At 44.4% G+C, this 21,099-nt stretch overlaps 1 protein-coding gene and 1 pseudogene across 1 annotated transcript; one reads left to right on the top strand and one right to left on the bottom strand.

Annotated features, from left to right (window-relative positions):
- Nucleotides 1-306: 306 nt before the first annotated feature.
- PDCL (phosducin like) lies at nt 307-10,668 on the bottom strand. The gene is made up of 4 exons (XM_054502189.2): nt 10,426-10,668; nt 8,555-8,731; nt 4,971-5,152; nt 307-2,582 (listed from the first exon to the last, which is right to left on the bottom strand). The coding sequence occupies exons 2-4, from the start codon at nt 8,724-8,726 to the stop codon at nt 2,031-2,033; spliced, it is 906 nt and encodes a 301-aa protein (XP_054358164.1). The 5' UTR covers nt 8,727-8,731; nt 10,426-10,668; the 3' UTR covers nt 307-2,030.
- Nucleotides 10,082-20,829, top strand: LOC129043545 (keratin, type I cytoskeletal 18-like; annotated as a pseudogene).
- The last annotated feature ends 270 nt before the right edge of the window (nt 20,830-21,099 follow it).

The following is a 21,099-nucleotide window of genomic DNA, read 5'->3' on the forward strand; positions in this document are numbered from 1 at the left end:
TTACCTGAGGTCAGGAGCTCGAGACCAGCCTGGCCAACATGGTGAAACCCCAACCCCGTCTCTAGTAAAAATACAAAAATTAGCCAGGCATGATGGCATGTGCCTGTAGTCCCAGCTACTCAGGGGGCTGAAGCAGGAGAACTGCTTGAACCCAGGAGGTGGAGGTTGCAGTGAGCCGAGATCACGCTATTGTACTCCAGCCTGGGTGACAGAGCGAGACTCCATCTCAAAGAAAACAAACAAAATAAATAAATAAAAATAAAGAGACGGGTTAAATAAATTATTGTATATCCAAATGATGAAATATTATGAAGCCACTGAAAATTATTTATTTAGAATGTTTGAAACATCAAAGTATTTATGATACAATACTAAATAAGGAAGAGCACAGAACTAAATTCAGTAAGTACTCAATGTTTATAAAAATATTGAAAAAAGACTGAAAGGAAATAAGCTAGACTAACAATAGTTCCCTGCTTCTAATAATTTTCAATACATTCCACCCTTTCTACTACAATGAGCTTTCTTAGTCCAAAAAAAAAAAAAAATGCACTGTTTGTTGACTAAATACTTTCAAGACTCTTTTACAGTTAGTCAATTCCTGAAAAGCCAGGAAAATCAAAACTGTGAATTTTAAGGCTAATATTTAATTCCAGATTACATTTCCCCTGACCCTAGAATATACATTTTTAAAGTTAAAAAAAAGGAAAAAAACTCAAATGATAATTATTATAAATACATAGAAAAAAAGGCTATAAAAATGACTAGAAATATGACAACAGGGATTAATTTTGGTTGGTGGAATTATATGGCTTTTAAGTCTTAACAGTGTTTATTACATTTTCTACAATGAACATCTATCACTTTTGTAATTTAAAAAAAGTATTTGCTACCTTTCTTTTTAAGAGACAACCATCAAGCAAATTATATCACATCTATACGATGGAATATTAATAGACATTTTTAAAAAGTTGTAGAATATTTAATATGAAAAAAGGTCTGATATATTATTAGCTGACCATACTATAAAACAGTATGTTCAGAATGATCACATCATTTTGTTTAAAAACAAACAAAATACCCATGTATACACAGAAAACACCTTGGCAGGAAACAGACCAAAATATTAATGGTGTTTTATTCTAGGTAGTAGGATTAGAGATTATTTTAATTTTCTTATTTTTGCTTCTGTTTTGGTCAATTTTTCTCTACCGAATATGAATTACTTTTCCAATATGCAAAAAAAAAAAAAAAAAGTTTTAAAAAAAATCTAGGTTAAACAAAAAGTTACCTTGTTAAACAAAAAAGAGACAAAGAGAAGCAGGGGCATCTTACTGAAAGAACTTCCTTTACAAAGATTTCCAGCTCCACTCCAGCTCTAATGTTTAAATCCATAAACTACTTGTCTTCCAACATCACCAGGTCAGTAAGCATCGACGCTTCCTGCTGTTCCAGACTTAGCCATGCTGGAGGAAGACATGAAATCCAGCAGCAGAGGCCACCCCTCAGGACCGGGTGCGGTGGCTCACCCCTTTAAACAAGACCCTGGTGGGGAAAAAAAAATCTAACCACCGTCTAAAGCTATGGAACTGATTACAAGTAAATATAATTTACAATCATTTGATTTAGAAAATGCACTATTTACTTTGCAAATAACACACTACCTACAGAATTATACTCTCAGACTTGGCAGAGACCTCTGAGATCATCTGAAGACAATTTCCAAGACACCATCTTTAGGATGCTTTGTAAATATTGACTGGAAACAGTAACAGAAATGTCACGCCAGAGAATCTTAAGTAAACAGTTCAAAAGCCTGGCTTCCTGTTTATACAATTGTAAGTCACCTTATTGCTAGCTACAAGGTTATTCAGCATTCTGATTTAATCTAAGAATTTCTTGATTTTATGCATAATAAAAGGGACTACAAAGAACAGCTGAAAAGCCAGAAGACAAAGAAGGAACAAAAATAAACAATGACGTGTATTCCAACCCAAACAATGAGAAATCTATGCAACTAGACTATCAGTTCAATCTATTTCCAGGTCGCTATCCTCACTGTGACAGGTGGCAGAGTTACGCACAGATGTCAGCACCAAGACTTCCTTTTCTGGGAGTAATCCAAATTCCTGGAGAAAAGCTTCAAGGTCCACAGCAAAGAAATCATCCCCCAGCTGGTCAGTAACACGAACAAAATTGCCTATCAATTCACCCCCCTTATAGATCAGCAGGGCAGGAAGGGCATTCCTGGTGAACCGACTGCTGGCGCCAATAACTGAGCTCTTCACCCTGCAGAACTTGACAGCTGGGTACTCTGCGGCAAGGCAGATCATGCAACCATTCATGGCTTCGGTCCCTGGAATGCCATCCTCATAAATATGAACCATGATGACAATGCTTTTCTGTTCTTTATCAATCATGTCTAAAAACCCTTCTCCACTGGAGATCTCAAAAACCTGCTTGAATTGGGGCCCCTTGTGAAGCTGCTGCCGCATCTCTTCCATTCGCTGCTTCCGGTACTGCTGCAGAAACTCTTCATCATCTTGGTCCTCATTCATCATGGCAAACTCCTTCAGAGTCATCTGCAGGCGGACCAGCAAGTGAGCATAAATATGAAAACTGAACACTCGTGATAACAGTTAATATGGGCTGGGCGCAGTGGCTCACGCCTGTAATCCTAGCACTTTGGGAGGCTGAGACGAGCGGATCACTTGAGGTCAGGAGTTCAAGACCAGCCTGGCCAACATGGCAAAACCCCATCTCTCCTTAAAAAAAAAAATACAAAAAGTTAGGAGGGCATGGTGGTGTGCACCTGTGGTCCCAGCTACTCGGGAGGCTGAGGCACAACAAGAATCACTTGAACCCGGGAGGCGGAGGTTGCAGTGAGCCAAGATCACACCACTGCACTCCAGCCTGGGCCACAGGGCGATACCCTGTCTCCAAAAAAATAAAAAACAATAAAACAGTTAACATGTACTACATGCTGATAATATATAAGGCACCATGCTAAGTACTTTACATGCATTATATCTCACTGAATTCCATAACTCCATCGGGAAGGGACTTTTAATAGCCCCACTTTATAAATGAGGTTCCAAAACTTGACATTATTTGAACAAGTTCACCCAGTAAGCATAAGACTAGGACTCAAACTAGATTTTAAAAACCCATGTTTTTAACTACAATATCACACTTCCTCTCAATCCAAATAGGCAGCATCATATAATCTCACTTACGAGCTTGTTTCTTTTTGTCAGTCTTGACAATATTTTATCTGGTTTTTTTTTTTTTGGAAAGATAACAAGACATTATAGAATTTTAGAAAAAACTCTCATAACCCCTGCCCCACACCATCCCCAAATACACACACACACACACACACACACACAGTCATATGGACTCTAAAAATTATTTTTATTACCAGTCATACTAAAATAGTTTTGCTTATATAGCAGCAGCTGTGGGTGTACCAATTAAGCTATAACCTGCTTTTGAGACTTAGCACGATTATAAGTATTTCCTCATATTTCCAAATATTTTTATGAAATTATATATAATGTGTCACTTTGCTTAACCACTTCCCTAATTCTGCCAGACAGTTTCCAGTTCTATTCTATTGCAGATAAATCAGCAGGACAGGAACAGCCTCTCTCAAGACTGATCCATGTGATGATACGATGTTGCCTCATTCTGGCCTCTCACCTCAGTATCAGGAAGCAGCTGTGAGCAGCAGGCACAATGCCCAAGAGACAGCTTAAGCTACAAAAGCATCTTCCCCCTGCCCCGGTGCAGCAAGACATCCCCGCTCCTCTCATAAAACCTAACTCTGCCTAATGTTGCACAGATTAGGGAACAGGGAGTGGGAGATCACACTAGATCAGAACACGTTGTTACTGTATCATAACCAGCAACATTCTGAGTTCACCATTTTACTTATTGCCAATTTTCCTCCCATCTCGCAGCCCTCCACTACAACTCAGTCTACCAGAGTGGCTTCTTCTGACCCATTGAAGTCTTTAGCTAAGTGTAATGTCCTAAAATCAGCCTCCTGGTCAAGGTGAATGATTCCCAGCTTAATCCTCTTTTCTGCTCCCTGATCCTGTGTGGTATTTTAGCTTTGGGCCATAACTAAATGATCTCAGGCACTCACAGACATTCGTCCACAGTCAGAGGGCATCTAGGGAAATAGTGAATCCCTTTTAATACTGATAGGATAAGAGGCCATCAGGGGCCAGGCACTACGGCTCATGCCTGTAATCCTAGCACTTTGGGAGGCTACGGTGGGAGGGTCACTTGAGCTCAGGAGTTCCGAGACCAGCCTGGGCAACATAGACCCTGTCTCTATTTAAAAAAAAAAAAAAGGCCATCAGGGACCTACTTCCAAATATCTTCCAGAGTATCTGTTTGCTTATTATAATGCCTCCTTAGAATAAATTCTCATGAATAGGCTTCAGATGAGACAGCAACATCATGGAAGAAACAGGAGTATTTGGGTTAGAACCCTAGTACCTACTACAATTTACCAGTTGCATTGCCCTGAACAAGCCTCTAATGCCCTCTAAGCAATGCTTCCATTATCTGTAAGAAGGGGATAATACCACCACCCTAAGAGGGTTATTTCTGGCCCAAGATAAAACCTCAATAAAAGAAGGGAAACCAAAATTTACTGAGCACTTTCAATGGGCCAGACACTGTGATGGGCATATTAACCACACAGCCCTGTACGGGGAGGATACATCATTTAACCATTGAAACACCAGGTTCAGAAGGGAAGAGACTTTCCCACAGTCACTAGTAGCAGAACTGAGATTGAAAGCTGGGTGGGTTTGAGTTTTGACAGGGCTCTATGATTTCTCCCGCACTACACAACTTCTTGGAGGTCAAATCAAGCATCCTCCACCTCTTGAATCACTCACCCAGCTCTAGCAGCCACAGCAGACTCTAAGAAAAGCCTGGGTACTGCTAATTACCTTCCCACTGATCTTCTCCTGGATGTCTTTCTGTTTCTGTTGCTCCTCCTCTTCATCCAGATGCGACCTGCAAGTCATTGACAGCTTCTTGATCAGCCTTTCCATCTCCCGGCACTGCTCCTCCCTCTGCTCTGTCTCCAACTGCTTGAAGCGACGCCAGTCATTGATCACACCTTTTGGGCCTGAGTAGGGTGAACACGGATGTGACCAAGGAGAATAGGCAGGCAGTTATTGACCAGCTCACATCTGTAGGTAGGAGTTCACATCTGCCTGAAGCTTGCTCCATCTACTGCACAATTATCATAGGGACTCTGTGCACTCTGCCACAGGGCAAAGTGGCCTATACACAATGATGTGCCCTGCAACAGTCTGCAACAAGGGCCAAGCTAATGCCCAACATTAGGAGATGAGTTTAAAAAATTATGATCTACCTACTCAAAGGAAAATAAAGCAACTCTAAGAGTAAAGCAGCTCTGTGTTTCCTGCCATTAAAGATATTCCAAATATATTAGGTTATTACAAAAGCAAAATGTAGAATATCATGGTATAATCCTCTAGTTTCTATAAAAAAAGACCTGTATGTATATATATAATTTATGTACATAGATATGCATACATGTTTGTGTATACACTTGTGTGTTCATAGAAAAAGAGCTTGCAGGATATGTAAACTGTTAACAGTGGTTGTCTCCAGGTAGTAGGATCTAAGGGGCTGGTGAGAGAGATCTTTTACTTTTTTCTTTCTGTACTTCTATATTATCTGAATTTTTTTTTTTTTTTTTTTTTTTGATATTGAGTCTTGCTCTGTGGCCCAGGCTGGGGTGCAATGGCGCGATCTCGGCTCACTGCAACCTCCACCTCCCAGGTTCAAGCAATCCCCCGCCTCAGCTTCCCGAGCAGCTGGGACTACAGGCATGCACCACCATGCCCAGCTAATATTTGCATTTTTAGTAGACACGGGGTTTCACCATGTTGGCCAGGATGGTCTCCAACTCCTGACCTCAGGTGATCCGCCTGCCTTGGCCTCCCAAAGTGCTGGGATGATGGGCATGAGCCACCGCGCCTGGCCTCTGAATTTTTTATAACAATTTTTTTATAACAAGATTGTAATACAACCTGTTCTGTTATTCAAGCTACCCTTAACCCGTCAAGCCCTGTGCTGCCGAAGGACTTTTATGTCCTTGCCCCTTGCTATGTGACTGTGGTACCTCCTGTGGGATTAGTACATATATCCCCAGCCCATTGAGGCTGGGCTTGACTATGTGACTTGCTGGCCAATGGGATTGTGAGCAAATATGAAGTATGCCATGTCTGAGCAAAACAAAAAGTATGCCATGTATGAGCCATTCCATGTTTCCAACAGCTCCTCTCTTGCTCTCTATGCTTCGCCATGAAAACGGTGTGTCCTAAATAGAGGGACACAGCCAAACTGAGGCTGTTACTCCTTCAGCCTAGCTCCTAGATGAAAGAAACGTAAGCAGGGCTGCCATTGACCTACAGGCTGCATGTAACGTGAATGAGAAATAAACCTTTGTTGTCATAAGCCACTAAAGCTTTGGAGTCTTTTGGTATCACAGAAAAAAAGTATACAAATCTATATGAAGACAACTTTAAAATGCTCCCAAAAAATACTTGAAAGACTTGAATAAATGGAAAAGCAATACCATGTTCCTGAACAGACATACTCAACATCACAAAAGTGCCAATGATCCCTAAATTAATCTATATATTTAATGCATTCCCAATGAAAATACATGAACACACATATGTGTCCGGCTCCTAAATTTCCTTTGGAAAAAATAAAGCAAAAGTTAATTGAAGAGGGTCTAGCCTTACCAAATACTAAAATATAACACTACAATAATTAAAAACAGTATGACACAGCCCAGTAAAAGACAAATCAATGGAAGAGACTACATAGTACAGCTAAAGACCCAACATAAACAGAGAAATTCAGTACATAATAAAAGTGACATCTCAAGATAATAAAGATGGCTTATTCACTAAGCGGTACTGAAACAACTGAGTAGCAATCTAAAAAAAATTAAACTGGAGCCCTACTGCACCCTGCATCAAAATGAATTCCACATGAATCAATATTTAAGTGTAAAAAATGAAATCACAAAAATACTAATGAAAAGTATAGGAGAACCTTTTTTTTTTTTTTGGAGACAGAGTCTCACTCTGTTGCCCAGGCGGGAGTGCAGTGACATGATCTTGGCTCACTGCAACCTCTGCCTCCGGGGTTCAAGCAATTCTCCTTCCTCAGCCTCCTGAGTAGCTGGGCCTACAGGCGTGTGCCCCCACACCTGGCTAACTTTTTGTATTTTAGTAGAGATGGGATTTCACTGTGTTGCCCAGGCTGGTCTCGAACTCCTGAGCTCAGGCAGTCCACCTGCCTCGACCTCCCAAAGTGCTAGGATTACAGGCGTGAGCCACTGTGCCCAACCAGGAGAACCTTTTTATACAGCAAAGTGAGGCCCTTTATAAAGTAGGGTGAAGAAACGCCTTTTAAGTAAAGAGCAAAATTAAGAAACTATAACATACTTTTAAGTAAATAAAAATAAAATTTTTCATCTAGGAAAAGAACATAAAGTCAAAAGACAACAACAAACTGAAAGAAGTATTTACAACTCACATCACAGATTAATTTCCTTTATAGCTCCCCAAGAAGAAAAAAACCACCTAATTTTTTAAATGAGCAAAGGATATAAAAATCTCTCTTAAAATTATGAAAAGAAGTTTAGGTTCTCTCTTAAAGATAAATATGGGCCCAGTGCATTTGTTCATGCCCATGGGAGGCTGAGGCAGATGATCGCTTGAGGCCAGCAGTGTGAGGCCAGCCTGGGCAACAAAGTGAGACCCCATCTCTACAAAAAATAAAAAAATAAATTAGCTGGGCACAGTGGCAAGCACCTGTGGTCCCAGCTACATGTGGTCCCAGCTTTTTAAGAGAGGAACCTCATGAAGCTGAGGCAGAAGGATCATTTGAGCTCAGGAAGTTGAGGTTGCAGTGAGCCATTATGGCACCAACGCACTCCAGCCTGAGCAACAAGGTGAGAACTTGTCTTAAAAAACAAAACAAAACAAAAAAACAAAACAAAAAAAAGGCGGTGGGGGCGGAAATAAACCTACAATGAATTACTACAATAGCAAAGATCAAGGAGTTTCATAACACAGTAGGAGGACAAGTGTACAGAGAAACACAGATTGCTGATTAAACTATAAATTACTGCCACCTCAACTCAACTGATAGCAATTTGACAATATTAAAATGTACAAGTGTAAATATGCCATTTTTAGGAATTTGCACTACCCATATACTCATACTTGTGATTTATGGGATATCAAACTGTTAATACAAGATGCAGGATTCAAATCCAGGCCAGTCTGTGTTCATTACCATGCTGCTATGCAGATACATTTGTATTGTGCACTAAAAGGCTAGAAGCACACATAATGAAAAGACTAGGTTATCTCTGAAAGTGGGGACCAGAGTTAAAAGTGATCAGGAGACTTCTAATTACTATGTACTTAATGTAAATTTTTTAAGCCTGTTCCCAGAGCCCAGGGTTTCTCAGCACCTGTGTTAACTGAGATGCCTTCGCCTGCCAGCTCAGCCTCTGCAGGCACAGAACTGCTGGCTGGGGCACCTCTGCCTCGGTCCTTGTCCTCGTGGTCACTGTCCTCATCCTCACTGCTGCTGTAGTAGTACTGCAGTTTCTCCCCCAGCAACTTATCATCAAGGGTGGTCATGGTGCCTGGAAAAAGAAAGCATATCAGGTTCTTTGCTGATTTGAGCCAGACAGACATGAATCTGAAGCATAGGGGGCTCGCCTGTGCTGAGATCCTACAATTTCCAGGACACTAAAGTGATTATTTTCATAACCAGAATCTTAACAAATCCCTACCGTTACCCTGTGTGTTAGGGCTTATCACACTCTTTAACAGAAGGTAAAACTGAAGCTCAGATAAAGGAAGAGTCTTCACCAAGCTTAACAGTGAATGGTGGAGCTGGGACCAGACCCCAGGGATTCCTGACTCCAAGAGCCTTAAGTATAAATTACTCTAGTCTGAGTTAAGTGTACAAGCCACCTGCACTGGCTTGGAGGAATCTACTGACTAGTGGTTTTATCTGTGCTTTTAGTTTTCCCACCAGCTAAGACTGCTGCCTAATTGAAAAATTGGGTAAGTATCCTCAGGAAAAACTCCAAAAAGAGGTATCAAGAGTACAATGCTGAGTCACTATTTGTCTAGGCAATCACTCTCCGTCACCAGCCTTCAACCTCCCAGACAACACCCTGAGGGCTTGGACGGATGGTCTCTGAAACCTTACCTATTCTGACAGGTTAAAAGAAGGGCCCACAGAAAGATTTTAATAACTCCCAAGGGTTTAAAGGACTGTGATGGCCGGGCTCGCGCCGGTAATCCCAGCACTTAGGGAGGCCGAGGTGGGAGGATCACTTGAGACCAGGAATTCGAGACCAGCCTGGCTAACATGGTAAAACTCTGTCTCTACTAGTAAAAAAAAAAAAAAAAAAAAAAAAAAAAGCCAGGTGTGGTGGCGGGCGTCTGTTTTCCCAGCTACTCAGGAGGCTGAGGCACGAGAATCTCTTGAACCCAGGAGGCGGAGTTTGCAGTGAGCCGAGATCACGCCACTGCACTCCAGCCTGGGAGACAGAGGGAGACTCTGTCTCAAAAAAAATAATAATAATAAAAACTAAAAAAATAAAGGACCAGGCTTCTGCATCAGAAGCAGCCAAGGGCATTCTGATGAAAAGATGCAGCTTAGCCCCCAGAGGCCTGCTTGAGAATTCAGCAGGAATGCGGCTGCCTTAAAGACTTATCACCGGGCCTATCATACTCCATTCACAAAGTGACTCTCTCCCACGGGGCAAGGAGTTCTTGAAAGTAGGGACCTCTAGTCACTACCTCCATCCCCAACGCCCAGCACAATGCCGCTGCACAATTTGCTAAACCCACAGCCTGGGTCAACCGGAGAATCGGAGGACTCCAGCAGTCAGATGCAAAGGAGACAGGGATCATGGGGAGACAGGTGGAGGTGCCAGGAAGGAACAAAACCAAACTTAAGGGACTAGGAGGTACCAGGAATGGGCCAAGCGGGGGGCACAGCGGCGGCGGAGAGGAGGGAAGGAGTTGCGCTCCAGAAGGAGGGACCGCTGCGGGGAGGAGACGAGGGCGGGGCCCGTGGAGACGCGAGCAGAGGAGGCGGGGCCCCCGGAAGGGAAGCAGAGGGGTGTGTGGAGTTTTTGGGGGAAGCCTGGAAGGGCCCGGGGGAGGTGGGGCCAGAGGAGGAAAGGGGACAAGGAAGACGCGGAGGACTTGGGGGTCGAGACACAGCGAAAAAGGAGCAGTTTTACGCAAGCTCACCAACCCCACTCCCTCCCGTAGTCCGCGGCCGCTGCCGCTTCCCGGTGGACCCCAATGCAGTTACCTGGCCTAGCTCGCTCCGGATCCCTTTGGGCCAGCAGCTCCGGGCGCCGGAAGGAATGGGGCAGCGGAAGGAACGGAGCACTCACTTAAGAGAAAGAGCAGTGGGTCAGCGCCCTGAGCACTAAAGAGAAAAGCCCCCGAAGCCCGACAGCGCGGACCAATGAGGCGGCCTTCCTGCGTCGTGGCGGACGCGCATTGTCCAATCAGAAGCCGCTACTCGCAGCTTAGGGACGGGGGAGAAGCTACGGGTCCTACCTTGGAACAAAACACCTCTACAACAACGCGCTCCTAATTGCTTTGTTTTGGTTTTAATCTGGACAACGAAAAAGTGAATTGTATGACCCAGCGTCAAGCAATAAGAAAAATGTATTCACAGGCCGGGCGCGGTGGCTCACGCCTGTAATGCCAGCACTTTAGGAGGCCGAGGCGGGCAGATCACTTAAGGTCAGGAGTTCAAGACCAGCCTGGCCAACACCTTGAAACCCCGTCTCTACTAAAAATAAAAAAATTAGCCGGGCGTGGTGGCCGACGCCTGTAATACAAGCTACTCGGGAGGCTGAGGCAGAAGAATCGCTTAAACCCAGGAGGCAGAAGTTGAAGTGGGCCGAGATCGTGCCACTGCACTCCAGCCTGGGCGACAGAGTGAGACTGTCTCAAAAAAAAAAAAAAAAGAAAGAAAGAAAGAAAAGAAAAATGTATTCACTTCCCTTCGAAGTTTCCGAAGCCATTCCAAATGTGTTTTTCATTGGTTCTTCATCGCATCACGTCTATTAGACGGAAAAGTGACTCAGAGACGTTCGGTAATTTGCACGAGAACACAAACCCCTCAAGTACAGGGCGTAGATTAAAATAATTTTTTTTTTTTGACGGAGTTTCGCTCTTGTTGCCCAGGCTGGAGTGCAGTGGCGCGATCTCGGCTCACTGCAACCTCCTCCTCCCGGGTTCAAGGGATTCTCCTGCCTCAGCCTCCAGAGTAGCTGGGATTACAGGCGCCCGCCAGCAGACCCGGCTAATTTTTTCTATTTTTAGTAGAGACGGGGTTTCACCATTTTAAAGCAGCGGCAGCCAGGAGTGGTGGTGCGCGCCTGTAGTCCCAGCTACGCAGGAGGCTGAGGCGGGAGGATCGCTCAGCCCAGGACTTGGAGGCCAGCCTGGGTGACACAGCAGGAACGTAATGTGAAATCCGGAATTGGCTCCTGGTATAGAAAAAGGACATGGCTCCAGGTGCAGTGGTTCACTCCTGTAATCCCAGCACTTTGGGAGGCCGAGGCAGGTGGGTCACCTGAGGTCAGGAGTTCGAGACCAGCCTAGCCAATATGGCAAAACCCCGTCTTTACTAAAAATACAAAAATTAGCAGGGCGTGGTGGTGCACGCTTGTAATCCCAGCTACTCGGAGGCTGAGGCAGGAGAATCGCTTGAACCCGGGAGGCGGAGGTTGCAGAGAGCTGAGATCACACCAGTGCACTCCAGCCTGGGGGTCAAGAGTGAGACTCCGTCTCAAAAAAGAAAAATAAAAAGGACATGAATGGGACAACTGACGAAATTTGAATAAGGCCTATTTATTCATATTAGTAGTATTGTATCAATAGTTTTAATAATTATACTATGTAAGATGTTAACTTTTGGAGATTCTATTAGATGAAGAATCTAGGGAAACACTATCCTATTTTCGCAACTTTGTTTTCTTCTTCCAGGGTAAAGCCATACTATGATATTTTGCAACTTTTTTTTTCTTTTTCCTCAGGCATACTTTGTCGTCTGTTTTTGCAACTTTTTTAAAACCTAAAAAGATTTCAAATTCTGAGCCCTTGTTGAAGTATCCAATACACAACCGTGAAGTTGCTCACAGAAAGCTTTGGGTAAATTGAATCATAGAAAATATTCTAGAAAGATACACTGTTTAAAATAGGGCTCTTAATTTGGGGTAGGGGATCTTAATTTGTGGTTCTAGGACCACCTGAAATTGTCTACAAATTTCCGTACCTGCCTGTTTTTCAGAGAGGCTGTTTGCTGAGGCCCTCAGAGGAGTCAAAAAATACCACACACAAACACACACCCATTCAAGAACATTGTATTAGTAAGTCCGTTTTCATACTGCTATAAATAAATAACCCAGTGTCAGGCAATTCTTCATACTGCTATAAAGAACTGCCCGACACTGGGTTATTTATTTATTTAAGACGGAGTCTTGCTCTGTTGCCAAGGCTGGAGTGCAGTGGCGCAATTCTCGGCTCACTGCAACCTCCACCTCCCAGGTCACAGGTGCCGGCCACCACGCCCGGCTAATTTTTGTATTTTTCAGTAGAGACGGGGTTTCACCGTATTAGCCAGGATGGTCTTGATCTCCTGACCTCGTGATCCACCCACCTCAGCCTCCCAAAGTGCTGGGATTACAGGCATAAGCCACCGCACCTGGCCATATTCAACCTTTTTTTAAAAAAGTAGAGATGGGGTCTTGCTATGTTGCCCACGTTGGTCTCAAATTCAGACCTTTTAATATATTCAGGCTCCTGGTTGTATAGATATGGTGATGTCTTTGTTGGGAATGTAGCTTGCATCTGTCAGGAATATGTGTAAATGAGTTAACTATCTAATAATATCCAGCAGAACCACTCATTTTTCCTGTTAGAAATGTGGAATGGGCCGCGCATGGTGGCTCACACCTGTAATCCCAGGACTTTGGGAGGCCGAGGTGGGCAGATGAGGTCAAGAGATCGGGACCATCCTGGCCAATATGGTGAAACCCCGTCTCTACTAAAAATACAAAAATTAGCTGGGCATGGTGGCACACGCCTGTAGTCTCAGCTACTCGGGAGGCTAAGGCAGGAGAATCGCTTGAACCCAGGAGGCGGAGATTGCAGTGAGCTGAGATTGTGCCACTGTACTCCAGCCTGACAACAGAGTAAGACTCCGTCTCAAAAAAAAAAAAAAAAAAAGAAAAGAAGAAGAAATGTGGAATGATGTGGATAATGAAGTTTCTGTTTAATGAGCATACCGTATGTAATTTATAGTTTTAAAGGTATTTTACCGCTACTGTAAGGTTTTTGTTGGGCTGTTTATCAGTAGAGTATATTAAAGGTATTTCCTAGTAGGGAAAACAACCCATGAGCTGTTTTGTGACAGCTAAAGCATTTATCTTTAAGCAAGGGAAACCTTAATCCAACCAGATTTATAGGCTATTTTTAAACATATTTAAAATTTTGAAGTAACTCAATGAAATTCATATATAAATGATTAAATAGGCCGGGAATGATGGCTTATGCCTGTAATCCCACCATTTTGGGAGGCTGAGGCGGGCAGATCATTTTAGGCCAGGAGTTCAAGACCAGCCTGGCCGACATGGTGAAACCCCATCTCTACTAAAGATACAAAAATTAGCCGGGCTGAGTGGAGCATGCCTGTAATCCCAGCTACTTGGGAGGCTGAGGCAGGAGAATCACCTGAACCCGGTAGAAGGAGGTTGCAGTGAGCTGAGATTGTGCCACTGCACTCCAGCCTGGGAGACAGAGTGAGACTCCATCTCCACACACACACAAAAATAATAAATAAATAAATAAATAAATAAAATGATTAAATTCCTTGAAGCATGAGTTCCAAGGCTTGATCTACTCTTACAGTTTTTCCAAATCATAACAGAGGTAAAAGAAGATTTGGTCTTACATTGAGTTTCTCATGTTAAATTTTTTCTACCAATATTTTTGTAAATTTAGAACAAATTTGTCGTTGTTACTTTATTTTTTATATAAGAATTAAAGGTCCAGAGATGATTTTGAATGACACCAAACCGTATGAGGACTGTTTGAGATAAACAGCTTGTCCATCTGTCTTGTCTTTTCTTTCTTTTTCTTCATTTCCTTAATTCTTTTATTTTTCTTTTCCTTCCCTTCCTTCTCCCTTCCTTTCTCTTCCATTGTGCCTTTTCTGCCCCCTCTCCTCTTGTCCTTTCCCCTCACTTGTTTCTCTTTCTTTCTCTCTCACCCTAACTTTCCTTCTCTGGTGGTGGTGGTGGTGTGTGTATGGCGGGGTGTTCCATTTGTTGCAACAGAATGTCTTTCTTGTTTAAAAATCAGATTAAACAACCTTTTTTTTTTTCTTTCTTTTTTGAGACGGAGTCTCGCTCTGTCACCCAGGCTGGAGTGTAATGGTGCGATCTCGGCTCACTGCAACCTCCGCCTCACAGTTTCAAACGATTCTCCTGCCTCAGCCTCCTGAGTAGCACGCGCTCCTGATTACAGGCACGTGCCACCACACCCGGCTAATTTTTGTATTTTCAGTAGAGACGGGGTTTCACCATGTTGGTCAGGCTGGTGTCGAACCCCTGACCACATGATCCGCCCACCTTGGCCTCCCAAAGTGCTGGGATTACAGGTGTGAGCCACACTGCACCCAGCCTAAACAACGTTTTTTTGTATTAATGAAGAGAAAACCAGTAAAGATAAGAACCACTTCCTTATATAATAGTCAGATACTCTCTGTCTCTCTCATTTGTTTTCAAATTTTAAACAAGTGGTATCTTGGCCGGTGCAGTGGCTCACCTATAAACCCAGCACTTTGGGAGGCTGAAGCAGGCAGATCACCTGAGGTCAGGAGTTTGAGATCAGCCTGGCCGGTGAAACCCTGTCTCTACTAAAAATATAAAAATTAGCCGGGCATGGTGGCATGCACCTGTAATCCCAGCTACTCGGAAGGCTGAGGAAAGAAAATTGCTTGAAGCCAGGAGGTGGAGGTTGCAGTGAGCTGAGATTGCACCACTCCAGCCTGGGTAATAGAGCGAGATTCCCTCTTAAAGAAAAAAAAAAAAAAAAAGTGGTATCTTTGATATGGCCTTTAATTTTAATTTTTTAAGTGAATTTTTTTTAGATGTCGGATTGTCTATAAGCAACAATTAAATTACTATCTTCCCCTTTTTTTCTTTTTAGAGACAGGGTCCCACTCTGTCACCCAGGGAGGAGTGCAGTGGGATGACCATAGCTCACTGTGGCCTAACCTCTGGGGCTCAAGCCATCATTCCACTCAGCCTTCAAGTAGCTAGGACTATAAGCGTGAGCCACCATGCCTGGCCTTTTTTTTTTTTTTTTTTTTTTTTTTTTTTGAGACGGAGTCTTGCTCTGTCGTCCAGGCTGGAGTGCAATGGCACGATCTCAGCCCACTGCAACCTCCACCTCCTGGGTTCAAGCGATTCTCCTGCCTCAGCCTCCTGAGTAGCTGGGACTTCAGGCACCCATCACCATGCCTGGCTAATTTTTGTATTTTTAGTAGGGGCAGGGTTTCACCAAGTTGGCCAGGCTGGTCCTGAACTCCTGACCTCAGGTGATTCACCCATCTTGGCATCTTGGCCTCCCAAAGTGCTGGGATTACAGGCATGAGTAACCACACCAGCCCTTTTTTTTTTTTTAAAGTAGAGATGGGGTCTTGCTATGTTGCCCAGGTTAGTCTCAAATTCCTGGCCTCAAATGATCCTCCCACCTCAGTCTCCCAAAGTGCTGGGATTATAAGTGTGAGCCACTACACCTAGCCTTAAATTTCTTTTTAAAAAAGTTTTGATTAAGAAATCAAAGAAAATCAGAAAACCTCTGCTTTCATAGTTTTAGTAACAATACTTTTAGCAACTACCTTTTTCTTTAAATAGCCCACACCTTTAAAATATAAGGAGTAAAATCTCTTTTTAAGAAATGTTTGAGGCTAGGAGCGGTGGCTCATGCCTGTAATCCGAGCACTTTGGGAGGCTGAGGCTGGCGATTACCTGAGCTCAGGAGTTCGAGACCAGCCTGGACAACTTGGCAAAACCCCATTTCTACTAAAAATACAAAAGAAAATTAGCCAGGTGTGGTGGCACACACCTGTAATCCCAGCTACTCAGAAGGCTGAGGCAGGAGAATGGCTTGAACCCAGGAGGTGGATGTTAGAGGTTGCAGTGAGCCGAGATCATGCCACTGCACTCTAAGCGTAGGTGAAAAGAGTGAAACTCCATCTCAAAAAAAAAAGAGTTTTTCTTATTTATGTACATATATATTTTAATTTCTACAAGCCAATCAGAATGGAATACCATTAATTTTTTTTTTTTTTTTTTTTTTTTTTTTTTGAGACGGAGTCTCGGTCTGTCGCCCAGGCTGGAGTGCAGTGGCGTGATCTCGGCTCACTGCAAGCTCTGCCTCCTAGGTTCATGCCATTCTCCTGCCTCAGCCTCCCAAATAGCTGAGACTACAGGTGCCCGCCACCACGCCCGGCTAATTTTTTATATTTTTAGTAGAGACGGGGTTTCACCATGTTAGCCAGGATGGTCTCGATCTCCTGACCTCGTGATCCACCCACCTCGGCCTCCCAAAGTGCTGGGATTACAGGCGTGAGCCACCGCGCCTGGCCCAGAATACCATTAAATTTTAAGAGACCTTATAATAATAGAATATAACCTTTACTTTGTTAATATGGTCAAGTACATAGATTGATTTTCAAATGCTAAAGCAACCTTGCATTCCTGAAATAAACACTATTTGGACTTGATGTATTATACCTGGTATACGTAGCTAGATTTACTAACATTTTAAGGATTTTTGTATCTATGTTCATGAGAGATATTAACCTATGATTTTCTTTTTTTGTAATGTCACTGTGTGGTTATGTTTATCTAATAAAATTAGTTGTAAGTTCCCTCTTCCACTTTCTGAAGTAGCTTCTGTAAAATTGGCATTATTTCTCCTTAAATATTTATTAATAATAGAATAAACCTGTGAAGCCATCTGGGCCTGGAGTTTTCTTTGTGGGAAGGTTTTTCATAATTAATTCAATTTCTTTGGTAGTTATAGGGCTATGACAGGCAGCTTCTAAAATCGCTCCTATGCTAATGATCAATTTATTGCCCCTCTGCTCCCAATTCGCCCTTGAATATATGCTCTTCAATAATGGATAGAATTCAGTGAAGCATTTCTGCTTTGCAGTGAGCACAGTGATGAGCCTTCTCAGTAGAGGGCACTGGAGGGGCATTGCAGGAGGAGGGGCTCTCCTACTGTTTCCCACAGTTTCGTGGTAGGTCAGCGATGTGGATGTAACGACATCCAGGGGAGCTCTTTCCCAGCCATGTGTCCAGCACATATGGTCCCTTGGTGACATTGCAACCTCAGTCTAGACCAGCAACAATTTTCCTGTGGCCCTCACAATGTGAAAATTAGCTTTCTGAAGGCTCTCCTGTCCCCTACCAGTTTCCTGTCCCCCACCAGCCAACTCTCTCTGCAGGCTCCTGTGTACCTCTCCTGCTGCCTGGAGAGTAGCTTTCTGTCTGCCAGTAACTAGTTCCAGCCTGGGCCAACTAGCGGACCTCTGGGCTGAACTATACCTTCTCCGAGGTGTGACCCTCAGCCTTGAGAAAAGGACCCCTTTCCAAGTGTGTGTTTCCTTAGGTATTCTCCCTAACCTATAGAATACTATATGGAATTTACTTTTAGCTGGTAGTCATTTATTAGCATTTAATGATTCTTTATATTAAGCTTTACCCCATATAACGTACTGTGTAGTTTCTACCTCCTGATTGGACACAGACTGATACTACTCCCAAAGTTCCCCGCCTCCTGGTATTCATGCCCCGTGTAATCCCTTTCCTTTGCTTCTAAGGGTTAGAATACCACAAAAGTAATGGGATGTTGCTTCAAAAATTTGGTTATAAACGATTGTGACGTCTTTTTAGCACACTCTCTCTCTCTCTCACTCTCCGTTGCCTATCTTGCTTGCTGCTTGGATGAGCCACTCTACCATATTGTGAGCTGCACTACAGAGAGGCTCATGTGGCCAGAAACTAACAGTAGCTGTATTAGTCCTTTCTTGTGATGCTATAAAGAAATAACTGAGATGGCCGGGCACGGTGGCTCATGGCTGTAATCCCAGCACTTTGGGAGGCCGAGGCGGGTGGATCACGAGGTCAGGAGATCGAGGCCATCCTGGCCAACATGGTGAAACCCCGTCTCTACTAAAAATACAAAAATTAGCTGGGCATGGTGGTGGGCGCCTATAGTCCCAGCTACTCAGGAGGCTAACGCGTAAGAATCACTTGAATCCGGGAGGCGGAGGTTGCAGTGAGCCAAGATAATGCCACTGTACTCCAGCCTGGCAACAGAGCAAGACTGTCTCAAAAAAAAGAAGAAAAAAAAAAAACAAAACCTGAGACTGGTATTTCTGCGTAAAGAAATACCGATACTGATAAAGAAAAGAGGTTTAATTTGGCTCACAGTTCCGCAGGTTGTACAGGCATGGCACCAATAATCTGCTTAGCTCCTGGTGAGGGCCTGAGGAAGCTTACAATCATGACAGAAAGCAAAGAGGAGCCAGCATATCACGTGGTGAGAGCAGAAGCAAGGTGGGGGTAGGGGAGGTGTCACCCTCTTTTAAACAACCAGATCTAGCATGAACTGAGCAAGAACTCATCACCAAGGGGATGGCACTAAGCCATTTATGAGGGATCCATCCCCATGATCCAATACATCCCACCAGGCCCCACCTCCAACACAAGTTCACATTTCAACATGAGATTTGGAGGGGACAAATATCCAAATCATATCATTCCTCCCTTGGCACCCATCCCCCACATCTCATGTCCTCCTCACATTGCAAAATACAATAATCCCTTCTCATTAATCCCCCAAAGTCTTAACTCATTCCAACATCAAATCAAAAGTCCTAAGTCTTCTCTGAGACTCACCTTCTTTCACCTATGAACCTGTAAAATCAAAACCAGTTATTTACTTCCAATAAACAATGGTGGTACAGGCATCGGGTAAACATTCCCATTCCAAAAGGGAGAAACTGACCAAAATAAAGGGGCTACAGGCCCTATGCAAGTCTGAAACTCAGCAGGGCAAATATTAAATCTTACAATTCCAAAATAATCCTTGAGCCTGGGCAACATCGTGAAACCTGTCTCTACAGAAAATTAAAAAAACAAAATTAGCCAGGCATGGTGGTATGCACCTGTAGTCCCAGCTACTCAGGAGGCTGAGGTGGGAGGATCACTTTAGCCCAAGAGGTCAAGGCTGCAGTGAGCCATGATTGCACCACTGCCCTAGGCAACAGAGTGAGACCCTGTCTAAAACACACATATGGTCAGCAAAGCCTGACTCCTGTCCTCTCTCTCTCCTCCCCAGACAGCATAAGCTTCACCACTCGCTCCACCTTCTCCACCAACTACCAGTCCCTGGGCTTCCAGCCGCCCAGCTACGGTGCCTGGCCAGTCAGCAGAAAGGCCAGCTGGCAGCGGGAGCTCTGGTTTCTGGATCTCCGTGTCCTGCTTCACCAGCTTCTGGGGTGGCTTGGGGTCCGGGTTCTGGCCACAGCGATGGCCAGGGGTCTGGCAGGAATGGGAAGCATCCAGAACGAGAAGGAGCCCATGCAAAGCTGAACGGCCACCTGGCCCCCTACCTGGACAGAGTGAGGAGCCTGGAGACTGAGAACCAGAGGCTGGAGAGCAAAATCTGAGAGCATCTGGAGAAGAAGGGACCTCAGGCCAGAGACTGGGGCCATTACTTCAAGATCATCTGGGGCCTGAGGGCTCAGATCTTCACAAATACTGTGGACAATGCCAGCATCATTCTGCAGATTGACAATGCCCGTCTTGCTGCTGGTTACTTTAGAGTCAAGTATGAGACAGAGCTGGCCATGCACCAGTCTGTGAAGAGTTACATCCATGGGCTCCACAAGGTCACTGATGACACCAGTGTCACTCAGCTGCAGCTGGAGACAGAGATCGAGGCTCTCAAGGAGGAGCTGCTCTTCATGAAGAACCACAAAGAGAAAGTAAAAGGCCTACAAGCCCAGGTTGCAGCTCTGGGTTGACTATGGAGGTAGATGCCCCCAAATCTCTGGACCTCACCAAGATCATGGCAGACATCTGGGCCCAATACAGTGAACTCCCTCAGAAGAACCAAAAGGAGCTAGACAAGTAGTGGTCCCAGCAGATTGAGGAGAGCACCACAGTGGTCATGATGCCATCCGCCGAGGTCGGAGCTGTTGAGATGACGCTCATGGAGCTAAGATGTACAGTCCAGTCCTTGGAGATCAACCTGGACTCAATAAGAAATCTGAAGGCCACGTGGGAGACCAGCCTGAGGGAGGTGGAGGCCCACTATGCCCTGCAGATGGAGCAGCTCAACGGGATCCTGCTGCACCTGGAGTCAGAGCTGGCACAGGGTATAGGCGCAGTGCCAGGCCCAGGAGTACGAAGCCCTGCTGAACATCAAGGTCAAGCTGGAGGCTGAGATTGCCACCTACTGCCGCCTGCTGGAAGATGGCAAGGACTTCAATCTTGGTGATGCCTTGGACAGCAGGAATTCCATGCAAAACATCCAAAAGACTACCACCCCCCAGATTGTGGATGGCAAAGTGGTGTCTGAGACCAACGACACCAAAATTCTGAGACATTAAGCCAGCAGAAGCAGGGTACTCTTTGGGGAGCAGGAGGGCAATAAAAAGTTCAGAGGTCAAAAAATACACACACACACACACACACACACACACACACACACACAAATCCTTGACTCCATGTCTTGCATCCTGGACACACTGGTGCAAGATGTGGGCTCCCAAGGCCTTGACTAGCTTCACCCCTGTGGCTTTGCAGGGCGCAGTCCCTGTGGCTACTCCCCTACCAGCTGGAGATGGGCACCTGTGACTTTTCCAGGCTCAGGATGCAAG

This window comes from Pongo pygmaeus, chromosome 13 (genome assembly GCF_028885625.2).
Source record: "Pongo pygmaeus isolate AG05252 chromosome 13, NHGRI_mPonPyg2-v2.0_pri, whole genome shotgun sequence".
NCBI classification, from domain to species: Eukaryota; Metazoa; Chordata; class Mammalia; order Primates; family Hominidae; genus Pongo; species Pongo pygmaeus.

Coding starts and splice junctions, on each gene's coding strand:
- PDCL (XM_054502189.2), bottom strand. CDS start 8,726: ATGACCACCCTTGATGATAAGTTGCTGGGGGAGAAACTGCAGTACTAC. Junction 5,153..8,554: donor AGGCATCTCAGTTAACACAG/GTGCTGAGAAAC, acceptor CACCCTACTCAG/GCCCAAAAGGTGTGATCAAT. Junction 2,583..4,970: donor AGGAGAAGATCAGTGGGAAG/GTAATTAGCAGT, acceptor GTCCGCCTGCAG/ATGACTCTGAAGGAGTTTGC.